This window comes from Pleurodeles waltl, chromosome 10, assembly GCF_031143425.1.
Source record: "Pleurodeles waltl isolate 20211129_DDA chromosome 10, aPleWal1.hap1.20221129, whole genome shotgun sequence".
Lineage (NCBI taxonomy): Eukaryota > Metazoa > Chordata > Amphibia > Caudata > Salamandridae > Pleurodeles > Pleurodeles waltl.
The window spans coordinates 1006863860-1006879582 of record NC_090449.1 but is presented as its reverse complement, the minus strand read 5'-3'; the positions used below and the strand labels follow the sequence as shown (position 1 = coordinate 1006879582).

Here is a 15723-nt window from a genome sequence, read left to right as displayed (position 1 = left end):
TTCTCTGACAAAAACCTATTTAAACAACTCATTGACCACCTCAGTAGTGCCATGGCTAACAAATATGACTTTAGGCCACCTGTAGAGTTAATCAGCTATTGTGAGGGCAAACCTAGATTCATACTGGAATTTATTAAATGGTCTGGATGTCCAAAGGGCAATTTTTTCCAAGATTGATCATGTCAGGACACTAGTGAGGGGTGCAGTTTTAGTCTTCAACATCCTCCCACTATCACAACACTTGGTGCACACCCTCTCTCTTCTATCCACGCTGGAGCCTAACACTGGCCACCTGAAATTTAGCCTCAATTGCTACTTCATAGAGGACATCCCAGACTCTCCCTCATGGACAAGTATGAGTACCTTGTCATGCAGTCCTACAAGTGCCATACACTTCCCCACTTTAGACAATAATCCATCTTCAACTTCCAACTCATACTGAAGCAATACTCCTGTAACTTGTAAAACAATCAGACAAGCTGCACTATTGAATTCAACCCACACCCAGAGTTAAAATTTAAACCAGCAAATTGTGGTCTGACCTCGGAACGAAGCAACTTCCCCAAATGTATTTCCTGAAGTGCTCTATAGCAAATACGTACACCAGCAGTTCATTCGCAAACATTGCAAAATGTCTTTCTGCAAATAAAAAACAACGGCCCATTCCTCTCTGTTTCAGCTTTCTAGGATAAAACTGCCCCAAGCCATACATGTTTGCCTCAATTGCCACAACACAAACCTTTCCCATACATAGAGGTTCAATGTGGGAACGCAAGAAATGTAACAGTTGATTCCTTCAAATGCCATTTGGTCTTCTGCTGAACCAAACTCTACACACTTTCACACTATCTTCTGCAAAGCATCCATTGTCTATGCAAAGTTGATCACAAATTTGCTATAATATTCTCCCACAACAGTGATAGATAAACAGTTTGCCTTTTGTATCTGGCAGAGGTGTTTTTTGAATCGCCTCCATTAATGTTTCGCACCACACCACTTTGCAATAAAGTGCGCACAAAATCGTTTACTTGAACACAAAAAATATTTGCACTTGTTTTTCAATGGTAAACCATTTCATGTCAACTGCTGTTCCTCATCATGGTGTTTATATATACGTTGGTCTGTTTTTTCTGCGTCATTTTCTTGTAAATGAGGCCCGTAGTCTCAAGGCACAATTTCTGTTTCACACGCCTTGCCCCTTGTTTTAGCCTGATTTTGTGAGAGAAATTCCTGAGTGTTCCTAGCTTTCCAGCGAACGATTCTGGAAAGGACTTGATCACCCAATCATCCTTTAGGGACCCTCGTAACTAGCACTTACTCCTTGCCATGTGGTTTTCAGCTAATACCCAATCCTAGAATATTCACTCCCCTAACAGCAACATATGCTCTAAAATAGACGTCTCTGCCCTTGAAAGTGAGATTTTCTATACACAGTTCTAACATGTCAATGGTGTGCCCTTCAAAAGCCTCAGCATCAGTATCCAACTGTTCCAAGTCCAATAAGCCAAAAAGATCCCGAAATTCCTCCACAAATAACTCCTTGGTGACAATCATCCAGGGATACCCGGAATCAGATTTCAAATACATTTTCTTCCCCATGATTCTCGCTTGACACATTGGTGGACCCATCTTTCCTGCCGGTTCATCCTTCCTGTTTCTATCACTTACTGCCGGCACAAACCCTTTTCCTGACTCTGATTCTATACTTGTGGCACTCTTGTAACTTAAACTTTCACTACCTTCTAACACACGGACTACTTTAGGTTTGTTGAACTTTGCTCCTTTCTGCACTTCTTTAAAAACACAAAAGGTGGCAACTTACCACAGTTTCTGCAGTCCTTGCCAATTTCAGGAAATGTTTTGGGTGATGTAAAATGACTCATGCTACCGCAGGACTTTCGTCGTGTTTCCTTTATCGAGTATCTTCTCCATTATAGTGATACAAAACATTACACATTTCCACATCTCTCCTCTGATTTATGTCCTAGTTCACAGATCTCACCCATCGTTCAGTCTGCTCAATATCTTTGGCTGTTGCAGTGGCATCCCGAAGCTTGGAGTCCCCTTATACCAATAACTGCTCCTGAATCATTTTACTCTTAACTTTCACTATTATCTGACCTCTTACCATTTCATCTGCAATTGCGCCAAAATGTAATCGAATGACTCCCTCTGAGCACAAGCATAAAATATGTATCTCTAGTGTTATGGTTGCATGAGGCTGAAACTTTGTCTCCATTCTTAACAAAGCTTCATCTCCCTTGTTCTGCTAGCTTCCAATAACTGAATGTCTCCTATATAATCACTTACTCCAAACCCTGGTAGTGATTAGGAATGTTTTTATATGCCTCGACAGTCATTTTGTCGGCTTCAGTAGCGCACAACAGCATCCTTCTTCCATCTTTTCCCGTATATGGGAGGTTCTCCTTTGGTTTGAAGGAACTTTGGATGAGGGGAAGCTGCATTCTATACACTTATCACGTTTCCACAGCAGAAACATAAGCAGAAACTGCAAGTAAGGTGGCACTGAACAGACAATAAACATTAACGATGCACAATACTGCAGTATATTGATCCTTTGGAGACAAATGCTAGACGCAAAATGTTCTTCTTGTGAGCATTGAGTTATAGATGACGCTAGCAGTTCCTCACACGTTCACTGTTGTGATTCTTATCTATCTGGCATGCATAAGCACTAACATTCAGCATGCCTGTTGCAGGCGACAAGGTAACGCAGTGATTAGCAAGGTTTGCGGACGTTCTTGTTTCAGGTAGTAGCTCTAATTCAGTGTTCCCAAACATAACACAGATGGAGTTTAGCAGATTTCCTAGTCTGATTGTACACTTCTAGAGCATCCTTATCACCCTGAAGCACTATAAGGCAGCCTGCGTCAGTACTCAGTGCAAAACACTCGTAAATATCAGGCGATGTTCTCGCTTCTGCACTGATAACAGGACACTCATCAGTGTAACCAGTGGTACCACCCCATCATAGTTGGTTAGATCAGCGCAGCCATAAATCAATGCAAAATAAGGTTTGCGTGCCCAGGGCCACTGGGGCTCCTGAATTCAAAGGAAATCACAACACCTGGGCAGCTGTGATCTGGAAGTTCATGCAGGCGTACTAGGGTTTATTGACATCGGAGGTGAGCTCCATCAGGTGGGAGCTGATCTTGATGCTTCCGTGAGAGTGGAAGAGGGTCCGGTGGCCATGGGATCCGTCACACCTGATGGACTGCACTCTCGTTTGGAAGTGGTCGAGTGAGATAAACATGGCATGTCCTAGCAATGCTTGGAACCAACCTATGACGGTGCATACTGGTTGCAGTGAGGTCCAAGGTCGCTCACCCCAAAATGTAACAAGGAAGTCATGATGGAGGCCAGTAGATTTTATCAATGCCTCCCCGCCACAGTCCAGTGGAAGCTATAATGGCTTTACATAGTACGCTCAGCAAGGCACACGGTGCAACTTGAGCGTAAAGGCATTGTAATCATTCTATGAGAAAGGGCAAAAATAATACAGTGCACTGTAGAAGCAGAGGAGAGAACTGTCAGAGAAGAGTTTAGCAAACACTCTAGCCAGAAGTATCGATGGATTGGTGCATTAGGATCTGGTTTCATAGGATCACGTGACACCACATCCAACATAAGACGCAGGTTCCCGCGTATGGACTACCTGCAAAACACTCCCTATGCTCTGAGTTGACTTGATGCTTATAAAGCCTTTGACACAGTTATTTAGAAATATATATCCCAAAATGTAAGAGGTTGGATTAGTCAAAACAAAAACCTGGTGGGTTTGACTGCTGTACTCGAGGCTCAGACAAGAGTCGGGGCTAACTATGTGACTTCTGAGCATGGAAGCTAACACGTGTCCCAGGACAGGGACGCCCGTTGTCCCTGTAAATGTATTGGTAATGGAGTCCATGGGGAGAATAACGAGGTGCAGACACACAACTGATGGAGTAATTGCTGGTGCAAAGAGCACATGAGCTCAATGGATACTGATGACATGCGTCTCTTTAGTCAAACTCCTAAGGACAGTATCTATAAAACACCTAGAACACGTTGACCATATGGATTGATTGATAACATTTTGATGTATATACAGTGAACATCATTTAGGTATCGGAGGATTTACCTGAGGCAAGATATGATGGAAATATACAACACAAATGTTTTGACACTATTAAACTAAAGCATTCAGGCAAAAATGGTTAACATTTCTGATGTCTCTTATGAGACTAAAGGCTATTTGAAACACAACAGTACCCCTCCAGATTGCTGTAAAAGCTGCAAAATATGCTTATGCAAATACTTGAGGCCTCCTTTCAGAAGATAGATTCCTTGATGGATTTATTATTAAGTGACAACAGTAGAGCTCACATTGTATTTACTGTGTTAAGGTTGGTGTTGGACGAAGAATGCATGCAACTGTCTGATTTCAGGAACCTTTACTACACAGTGCAGTGGCAGTCTGTGGTTGCCTGTTGTAGTTAAGGAGCCTGATTTAGTGATAATGTTGAAAGGAGCAGTAATATCTTCCATCCAATTGAAGGCCATACCTCTATTGCCAGATACCTCACCCAAAATGTCCGCCCAATCTAGTCAGTGTGGACCAAGAACACGAAAAGCGTAAATCAGGGCTGAGTAAACCTTCAAAGACTGATGATCTAGAATACATTTTGCACTCCATACAATTCGTATATTCCAGAACACAAAAATATTGGTTAGATGTAGGGAATTTAGCAAGACATTGGACATACACAACATTTACTTTCTGACATGCACAGATTGCAGATGTAAAAAGAATATATGGTGTGTTCCTTAGGGAATCACCAATACATAATGCTAATAAAGTTATCCTTCTGGTGGGCGAAAGAGGGAATTCTTTATCAACAATATATAGACCTGCCTGCAGACAACTCAAATAGCATTGCAGGTATGAGAAGAAGGCTATGCGCAAGACCTGGGAAAACACATAAGAGAAAAAGAGTGGCATAGAATACATGCAAAATTGTAGAAATACCACAAGAAATATAAAATTTCAATTAATACATTAAAAAAAGTACATTGTGTACATATGACCCCCAAAAACTACATTAAATTAACCTAGGAAGCAGTGATTAGAGCCCTAGGTGTCAAACAGAGGAAGGTACATATATACATACTTATAAAATTAAATTCAATAAGTAACAGAAGGTTAACTGCAGCGGTCGAATCAGGACGTATTACTTTGAAAAGTGAGTCACTCTTATCAAGGGGGGCACTCACGGTAGTTCTAGTTATAATCATAAGTGAGTCCATTTCTCTTTTTATTTTACACATCTTCAATTAGAAGATCAGAATATTTAGCAGATTTACACATTTTTTTAGAATTTGATATTTGAGCCCTGAAAAGGCAATTATTAGCGAAACGTGTAGGCTACCATCAATTACTCTGTAATGATGATTGTCATGTATTATGTCAAATTGGACATTCATCTGTGACAATGAAGAGACATTCCTTGGACTGAACATTCATCTGAGACAATTAAGAGAAATGTGTATTATTCACAGTTTAAAGACTTTATATTGTCTCTCAGATAATCAATTACAAACATATGTTGTGGAGATGTTGGAATGTCCACCAGCTCTGATAACAGATATTACGGATTAATGCAAATTTATGGGTTGGTCCTTGACAGTGAATCCTTGAGTGTGCTAACTTTACTTCACAGGTAAGTACATCGGGAAAGGCATTTTTTGTTTTCTTATTAGCTTTTGTGCGATTTGATGTAACTGCACAAAACTTTCAGAACAAAGAAGTTCACCCATTTTGCCTCTATTATGGAAAGTTTTCTGCTAATCTGTCAAGCGGGAGCCAAGAACAAAGGGGGCATGGTAAGGTGGAAGGTCCCAAAAGTGTGATTTTCAATTTTAATTCCCATATGAAAAAAAAGGCTAAATGAAATTACACCAAATTTGACCCAGTGTTGGAAATGTACTCAGAAAGTGTCATTTTTGTGATTTGGTGTAAGTATGCCAGGCCGGGTTAAAGAAATTAGCACTCAAAGAGTGGCTCGGTTGACATTAAAGGGTTAACCTGCAGAAAAAGTTAGAGGTATCTGGACCATTGGTACTTCAGTGCTGTTGTGGTACAAAATAAAAAGTAAGAAAAAAAACTCAAACCTAATTGGTTGAGGGCACTTTGTCCCCCATCAGCCAACTCAGTCTCGCCGTTTAAGGGTTGGAACTCTGGTACAGAGCCTTCTGGCTGCAACATGAGAGAACATTTCTCTCATGATTTGACCTCCATTACAGGACTTGTGGTCCGCCGGGGAGTTGGATTCATGAAAGCGATCACAGAATGAAGTTCCGCTGATCTCAGCAGTTTACCATCTTTGTGACGGAAGCATATCGTAGGTTCAATTTGCAACCCATCTATTGATGAAGTAGGAAAGCTTGTGAGCCACAATGATCTAGTATTTTGGGAATCATCCTATTACTACATAGCTTGGTTTGTAAAATATCATTGGATTTACAAAATATAGGTGCCCATATTGCAATTCCTTTTTGCATATATAACATTAGTACTCTTGGACCCAGGTCCATAGTAATATACTTTGACTTTTACGGACAAGCATGACAAACAACATAACATTTTTTCTATTTTTGAACTAATTCTTGGAATCTATGACGATGATTGCTGCTACCCTGGCTCCTACAACATTGAAAAGACAGAAAAAACAAAATGTCAGCCTCTTGGTTCTCAAAAGAGCTAAATGAAGACAGGAGAGTCCCCAATAAAACTAAAATAAGCTGGCAGCAACTGGAAATCTGCCTCCGCTACAGACAGCTATAGAAAATACAAACGGCACATATTTGAGGTAAAGCCCAGAGCATGAAGAAAGAACTAGAACAAGCAATTAATAACGCGAAGAAACATTCAGCATTCTAACGAATATCACAAGTCCTTTTTCTGCTCCGGTGATAATTGCTTCCAAAGATTTAACTCTCCCTGCAACTCGTGCCAAGCAGCCAATACCAGAATAACCTTATCGGAAAATACAGAAATAATCATCAAAACAAGACCATCCCCATACCAGTGGGAACAGACTACTGCTTCATTCTTGAGAGATACGAAAATCTCACTAACTTTATGGCTAAGAATCATAAAACGTGACTCTGACCCGATAAATCACCCCACACCCTTAACAGTTGGTCAGTTCGCACCATTACTAAAAAATAAAAAGCAGGGTGTAGATCCTTAAGGCCCTAAACCTCCTCCCTATAAATAATATTCCCTTCCTTGTAAAAATACTGAAAGTTCAATTAGCATTTTTACGCAGATGACACTGAACTGGACCTAAGAATTTCCACCCAGTGATGTGGAGATTCTCTCTGAGGTCAACGAGATCCAGTCCTGGACCACGGATTTTCATCTGAAACCTAACCCATTAAAATCAAAAGGCCATTTCTTCCTGTAACCACCACCAACTGGACTATTATTATAACTACCTGGCTTGGTATTACTACTCTCTGTTATGGCCTACCCTTGTGTTAACCTGCATGTTTGTTACCTCTTAATCTCTTTTGTAAAGTGTTCTGACACCCGAGAGGTCCTAGTCTGCGCTATGCAAAACTCTTAAATAACGACACAAATAAGTGGGATATACTCGTGGTCCTTTCTATAACCATATACTTTAAGGCATAGAGCGCTACTGCAGGTTCACTAGCTAAAGCTAGGATTTCGTGTAGCGTTGCAGTACATTTCAGAAACTGCAAAAATTTATGCAGCCGTAAGCTAAAACAGCAATGAACCTGAGATTCAACATTCATGACATTGCCTTGTGTGGGACAGGCAAATGCAAGACATTTACATATTTGACATTCAACTTTCGTTCACAATTTCTCCAAGTTTGAGTTGGACTTTCACACCACAATCTCTCAAACAAACTCAACTGTTGACCAAGGAAGAGGTGTACTTTTCAGGGTTATGTCATTTCTTTTCATTCAATACAGTTCAGAGAAATATCATTTCAGAGAATTAGGGTTGTCAAAACCACTTCAAAGATAAAGGCAGATTTTGCTACTCATACGTAGAAAATTATGAACCAAATAATACCCCCCACGTACCCATGAACGACAATTTACCAAAATGTCAGGGGCTAGGAGCATAGGTGACATCACATGCCATTTTACCTTTACTTTCACTCACACACTCATGCTTACACACAACACATTTAAACACTCGCTCTCACGTAAACACACCTTCATCCACATGAATGCACACAAGCATTTAAAATAATGTTTTACTTACCTCGGCTGCCAGGGAGGGTCATATTCCAGCAATTTGTAATTCATTTTTTACTACACCAATCGTTAATAGTAAATTTACAGAAAAGAAGGAAAATTGAGCTACCTTTGTGTTCTTGGCACTGATTTTGCTTCCTCTAAGGCCATGGGTCGCACAGGCAGTGCAAGTGTCGCAAGGGGCAAGCCAGGGGTCGAGCTGCGACTCCTGTTGACTCCTAAATGACGTCCATTCACATACCTCAGGATCCTCAAATGCCCCGATTTATTGGATGATCCCGATTTATTGGATGATCCCGATTTATTGGATGATCCCCATCTCAAGTGTTTTTTTCTATGTCCGCCTTAATAGAGAGAGTTACTATACATTTCTCCTGCAAGCATTTTTATGGAGCAGGTAGGGGGCACTCGCTGAGGATCCATGTTGCAACACAAGCTGACCACAGTGGTTTTTTGGAAACATTAAGGAGCTTTAGTATGTGTTAATTCAGAACCTCATTGGAACGGAAAACAAAGCCCGAGAAAAGTTACTATGCAGAGATGTAGAAAAAGGTACCCTGTAAACAGACGCAAAGACTCCAACACGGGCATACAAATAAGGAGGTAACAACTGCACCATATAACAAGCATTTGCAATGCAACGGGTCTCGCGTTTGCTCATGTTAGAGCTGATAGCGTTGTAAACTCCTAACCCGACTTTTCACCTATCGGGCAAAAGTGCATTTATATACGTAACCTGAAAAAGTGCAATTAACTATGTAACGCGCTCGACTTCTGCCAAGCGAGATCGCGCTTGTAAATTAGAGAAAAAGAAGTCCACGAGCCCGATGGAAAACAGCGAGCCTCGCATGTTTTCTGTACTTGGTCGCTGCACTTGAGGAGTGCTAGCTACCGTAAAAGGCATGATGTATGCGTGCCTTCGACTAATGAAAGCAAGCAGATTTTATTAGGCAAGCCCACGAACCAACAAAAAACACTGACGTGACGTTGACAGGGCTCCGAGCCCTTTTCTGAGCACTAAAGAGTCTTGCTGCGATACGCATGCGCGAGCGCATGCAACGCAGGCTCGACCCTAAAAAAGAAGACAGACAGCTTAAGTCTGGTTCTATGCCTAGCTCAGTTTGTCTGTGGATGTAAAACCCAAGTATTAACAGAGCCACACTTAGGGCCAGATGTAGCAAGCAGTTTTACCAATTCTGTGTCTATGGGAAAATGTGTTCGTACATATGGCCCTAAGCCAGTAAGTTCCTGGAGAGCCAGATGGCATCTCTGCAAGGAGGGTAAACTTCTAGGGGTTCTGATACTTGACTCATATGGTTATTACTGAAATGATGTACTACACTGCACCGCTGAAGGATGGAGTTTTGATTGCGTAATGACGTTCCTTGAGAATAATTATTGTGCTGTACAACGTAGTTGTTCACGTTCTCCTCCCCATCCCCAATCTCAATTTCCTTTTTGAAGAAAGGGGTGTGCAGGACTAATACTACGTTGCTCGAGATCTTATTGGAGACATGACAAAAATGCACTAATTGTAATTCTTAGCCTCTGTCATTTCAGCTGTAGATTTTAAGTATCATGCTGCTGTTTGCCCAATGAACAAGATGCACACCAAAAAGGATCATCTTACAGAGTGTCCAATCTATAACATTTGTGACCCTAGTTCCTTTTAGATGTTATGTTAAAAATACATTTATGTGAATATTGCCCAAGTTGTGATCTCTGGAAATGTATGCAAACATTTGCAACTTCCAATTGGGGAAATTCTGCTGTCAGGAAGAGGAATTTATCTGCCCAAAATGCATACAACACCCTTGAAACCAGAACTTTACCAGCATTCACAAACTGTTTACTTGGTTGTTTGCACCAAACTAATATAAATTTATTGCATAAAATGTGCACACTGAATGTAGTTTCAAGTTGGGAAACAACAGGGGACACCCCAAAACATTCGGGTAAGACAGTAAATAGAATATGCACTTCGCTTCATGATGGAGGAAAAAAAAAAGAAACTGACATGATGTGCAAATGCACTAATCGTCTACACTTACTCTTGTTGGTTTTCCATCCATTCCACAGGTTCATGTGAATAGGATAAACAACATTTTTACAGGATCATGGGTAAAATTTAGAGGTGTTTGGCAGCAGCAAATACTACCCATATTTCTTCTTGAAAATCATCCAGGCTGTTCTGCAGTTCTTGCGATTTAGTTAATCTGATGTCTGAGTTAAAAAAAAATCAATTATGAATGCAACCTCTTCAGTGTTGAGCTACTGCTGTTTTCTCATATTAGTAATGAATAACATGCTTGCAGCCTCAGTTTTCAGTAAAGATTGTTCGAGAGAAAAGTAACGACCTATCAGTGGGGGCAAAGGTCATGTGATACCCGACCTGCATTGACATTGTAAATTAGAAGATGTGTGATGCGATTTCTAGTACTCCTTTTAATTTATTAAAATGACATCACTGGCCACTTTATAGCACTTTACATATCTGTCCCTGATGCACACAGTAGAATGAACTGAGTTTCTGAGTAATGACAGCATTTTAAGGTCTGCTTGACAGGTTTAGCTGTCTGCTAGACGTATATAAGATAAAGAGTTAGGTTAATTCTTTTTGTGCCATCTGCTAGTTTGAATAAACATTAAGGAAAAATGGAACCTGGATTTCCAATAGTTGCTTTTTTGGCTCAGCCCCCTTACCCTTTTCTTTGAGGCTGTCAATCATATTTTGGATCATCTCATTTGAGTATTTCTCTCCTTCCCTTAGGGTTTTGGCCATTAGCTGGTCATTTTGCCTATTCATTGTGGATTGGTGCATTTGTGTGTGAAATTGCGATCAGTGAGTCATCAAATGCATCAACTAATGGATGCTTCATTCGTGCACTCGACCCCTCATCTTTGCACTCATGCATCCTTTCATTCACCCATTCTCTCTCTCACACACACACACACTCTCTCTCTCTCTAATCTTAAAAGAAGAATCACTTTCAATTATATGTCATGCCTACTGGCTTTGTCAGTACTTATGAGAACAACTGCAGCATTGTACAAGCGATGCTGTGATATTGGATGGATTTGGCAGGAGAGAGGAGACTGTTGGCTTCTTGCCAGGCAGCATGGGTTTTACACTGTGGAAGTTGATTCACCAAAATATCAAGGGTAACTGAAGTGTCTTCTCGAACCCTTTGATCCCTCATGCATTCAAAAGTCTAACCTATTGCCCCGCCATGTGTCACTAAACAGCCTCCTGTTTGCTGCTGAGGTGTTAAGTGAGGGATACACAGTAAAAACTACAGAAAAAAACGGGCTCTTAGATGTCTAATTACATTCCCCCTGATATTGCCTACATGGTCCCTTGCACATTCCTACGGATCCCTGTAGATTACACTAGAACCAGGCACGTGTTAGTGAGGGTCTTGTTAAGATCAAGACCGGAGGGGATCGAGTCTGCAGTGGAATGAAGTCCTTTTGGAAGGGAGATCTGGATAAAGGATGTGTTTGCTGAGATTGCTAAGGATAGATTGGATTTAATTCTTTCCTGTCTTTGTCTCTCTTCTCTTTCCACCTTGTTCTAGTGAGCCATACTCGGCGGTGCACCGCGATCCCACCCTGTGCGACAGGAACGACTCCGAGGAGAACGTGACCGTCATTTCCGAGAGCATGACGGTGACTTCCTCGGATGAGGAGAAACTGCTGTTGCTGAACAAGAATACAGAGCTCCGACGAATCAACAAGGAGGTGAGTACCTTCCACTCAGCCGTCAAAGGCATGAGGCTAGTCTGGTGTCCTGTGCTCACCTCTGCTGACCAGCTCGCCGCGCTCTGACATGACACCATAATCAAGGCCATTGTGACATTCTTTGTGTGGCAATTTCTTGAAATATTCCTTGTGCAACAGACCAATATATTTAATAAGAAGAAGTAACTAATGCAGGATGCAACAAGATAAAGCAGTGAGCCAAAATAACTCAACCTCGGACCTTGGCACTTTCAGATTCTCTTCACAGCGGCAAGCGGAAACAATCTACATACATGTGTAATCGTGTGAACAATGCGTCATCCGATGATACCTGCAGACTCTGGAACCCGACAGGCCCACAGTCGCAATCCACACACACGTCCGCTTAGGAGAATTACTCGCCCTGGTGCGGTACAACAGATATGAGACTGGCAACGCATCACTGCCTTGTCAGGTACTTCAACTGCAGGCAAGCGAGCACTTACACCAGGACAACGTAGATGCCAACCCTACAGATTTAGGAGATAGCTACTGACTATTAGCAAAAATACAGCCTACAGTTTCGTATGAGTCATCCTACTTACTGCTTTAGGAATTGCAGCTCTTAAGAGGTGAACTCCAGCTCCCTGAGGAGGAAGACAATTACCAAGCAGTCTCTAAAAGAAGCGCAGTGTTATGAAATACATACCTTCTATGCTTACCTATTGAGTCAGAAACCACCTGGGGCTTTTCTCTGAACCAGATGCCACAGCATGTCATTATCTCTCCAAAGGTCAGATGAAGACATTTCAAGTGATGTAATCATTATGTTTGTTGTTGGTTTTCTAACCGTAAAAACTCTACGTGTCGCCAGGTATGGCAAGGAGGAAGGTTCAAGAAATAGTGTTCCTATAGTCTATCTCTCTCAACCTTTTTAAATGACCTTGTTAAACCAATTGTGGGTTATCAAATGGGGTATGGACCAAAACCCCCAAATTAAAGTCTTGAGGCTATAAAGGATTGATAGACCCACTAAATATCCAATGCGTGAAGGTCCATTATAATTACATATGTTGGTTTAATATGTAGGATTGACACACAAGAGGGATCTGGTGGTGGCAAAGGCCCCATTTTGCAGATGCTCCGGTGCAATCTGAAAGTGCACAAGGTTTCCATCTAACACAAGCCAAGCACAAAGGGCCTGATTCACACCGGTAAACCTACTCTTTTGTCTAAGTTTATGATTTTTTGCAACTTACATTTCACAAGTAGAGTCTTTACGACTGCCTATCCTTTTTTGTGCGGAGTCTCTGCCACAAGGGCAACGACTACGCATTCGTCAAGATACTACTCAAAATCTCTTTGTGAACTGCAAAAAAAACAACCAACCAACACAAAAGTGTAAACTTACCTTTGTGAATCAGGACCAAAGTGCTGGTAAGGCAGACTGACAACAGATAACGGTTTCACCAGGATGAGAACCAATCAATACCAAACACCGCCATGCTGTTGCGAGGCGGGCCAGACATGACTAAACGCATAACAGAGCTGCCAGGGCACCCTCGGGCACAGGAGAGGCACTGAGCTTTACGCATGGCACTGAATTAATTCACAAAAGTCCGGATTTAAATGTCCGGTGCTAAGGGTGTAGTGACTATTCCTGAGCCAGCGTTGCAGACAGCTCACGTGACTGATTGCAACACCCGATGATACCCAACAAAGCTGGGGACAGCACCACAACATCTCTGCAACTTGAACCCATCCTCACTGCCGCATTAAGGATAGTGAACACAAAGCTTTGATTAGAGGAAATAGTGTAGTACAATGCACACATCCGTGTAGGTTCGCAAGTTCTGTGTAAGCAGAATAACAATTTATGGGAATAATGTTTTTGAGGTAAATTAATGCCAACTGAAAATTATTTGTGAATTTGCCCATTTTCCTGACCCTGAAATGTGCATTATATGCAAATCGATACGTTAAGCACCTCGGGTTTGGAAACAGTTGTACATTTGATAATTTTCTGACTACCATGAAACTTCCAGAATTCATTCTTTTTTCCCTCTCTGACGGATATATCTGCGACTATTCAGACAGGTAAATAAACACACATAAACTATGCATGTCTTAAGTTACCACTAACATGACATATCTTAAGTGTGTCGTCATGAAAGGTTTTCTGTTTATCTGTAAAGGTGAATGGCTATACCTAGCAGTAGCTCTGTGTAACCAAATCCCTGCACATTGATAAAGAGCTTGGAATTTCTGACAACTAAACACTCAAAGAATGGGTACCTAAAACAAGGATCCTGTAGCACTTCCTCCTAGTATTTGAATGATTACTCAAGCTTCATCACTGTACACTTTCTTGTGGAAGATGAGTTACAGGGCCAGCTGTACTGAGGGATGTATCAGTAGCAAACTTGCAAATAGATACATTACCTTAGCAACTGCTAAATCAGTTTTTATTTTGTTACAAACCTATTTTGTGGTTCAGCAAAATGTTCCTGCGATCCGGTTACCTAGTTATGAATGATTTGACACAAATCAGGTTGCAAACCATTGATGGGTTAATGACTTCCAAATCAAGGTGGTACTCTTTAGGAATCAGGATAGCAACCTCAGGAGAGTAGAGGGTTGTCAAGGCACCACTGCCACCTTCAGTGAAGTTGTTAAAAATGATACCTTTTTTTTTTTTTTAAAGCAGACTCATTTTGTCAAAATAAGTGTTTCAGCAGGGTGGTTGCAGAGGATACCACCAATGTCACAGAAGTGCTGTCGAGATGGTGAGCAGCAGTGGTACGCTTCTAGAGACAGAGTTAGGGGAACAAAAGTACGTAGTTTACACAAAAGCATAAATAGAAAACAGAGGATAAAGACCAAAGGGTTCAGAGGACGAGCAGCCTTGTGGAAACGAGAAGAGCAAAAATAACAAAGGGTGAAGTATTGCAAACCCCAAGTGACAAAAGGGAAGTAAGCCGAAACTGGGCGATACTATTAGGCATCGCTCCAGGGCCTGCGCTGCCCTTTTATAGTCATTGACCCATTGGTCCTCAGAAGTTCAGAGCACCACCTGGAAGTGAGAAACAGCCTAACTTCCATGTTCCCATCCTCCATACTTTCCAAGCCTGAGCTCTGCAGAACTTATAATAGGATCTAAACCAAGGATACTCAAAGTACGGCCCGGGGGGGCGCATGCAGCCCTCCTGACCTTTAATTGCGGCCTCCACATGAACAGCAACACTGGGCTGCTGTTCCCTTGACAGAGCAGAAAAATTCAGAAAGCTGTGAAATGGCATACTTAACTAAGTGGCCTAGACAACTTATCTTTAGGTACACATTTAGTTTTAAAGATATCTTGCACTAGACATGTAGGAACATGATAAACTGTTAGCAAACTTCAAAAAAGTGTTTAAATGCATGAGCGTTTTACCTTACTTTGCACCTCCCCCCCTTGTGTCCACCTTCAGTCACGCCCTACTCCCGGCCTAATGGCATCAGTGCGGCCCTCGGGCATGCCACAGACAGTGTTTTGTGGCCCCCGGGGAAATGTTTGAGAGTACCCATGATCTAAACCATGCATGCCTGGCAAAAGGAACTGCACTAGCGCGATCTTTCCTAATATTCGTGGCATAACCTTAGTGAAAGGTAACCACCCTACATCTTGGAAGATTTTATATAATGTTCAAGAAATAGTTCATTTACATC

General features: G+C 41.6%; 1 protein-coding gene across 1 annotated transcript in view; it reads left to right on the top strand.

Annotated features, from left to right (window-relative positions):
- The window catches only part of LOC138262117 (TNFAIP3-interacting protein 3-like), a 98256-nt gene that overhangs the window by 41073 nt on the left and 41460 nt on the right, over window positions 1-15723 (top strand). The window contains exon 3 of the mRNA XM_069211883.1: window positions 11874-12036. Coding sequence (XP_069067984.1) covers window positions 11874-12036 — 163 coding nt within the window. The remainder of the gene's footprint in view (window positions 1-11873; window positions 12037-15723) is intronic.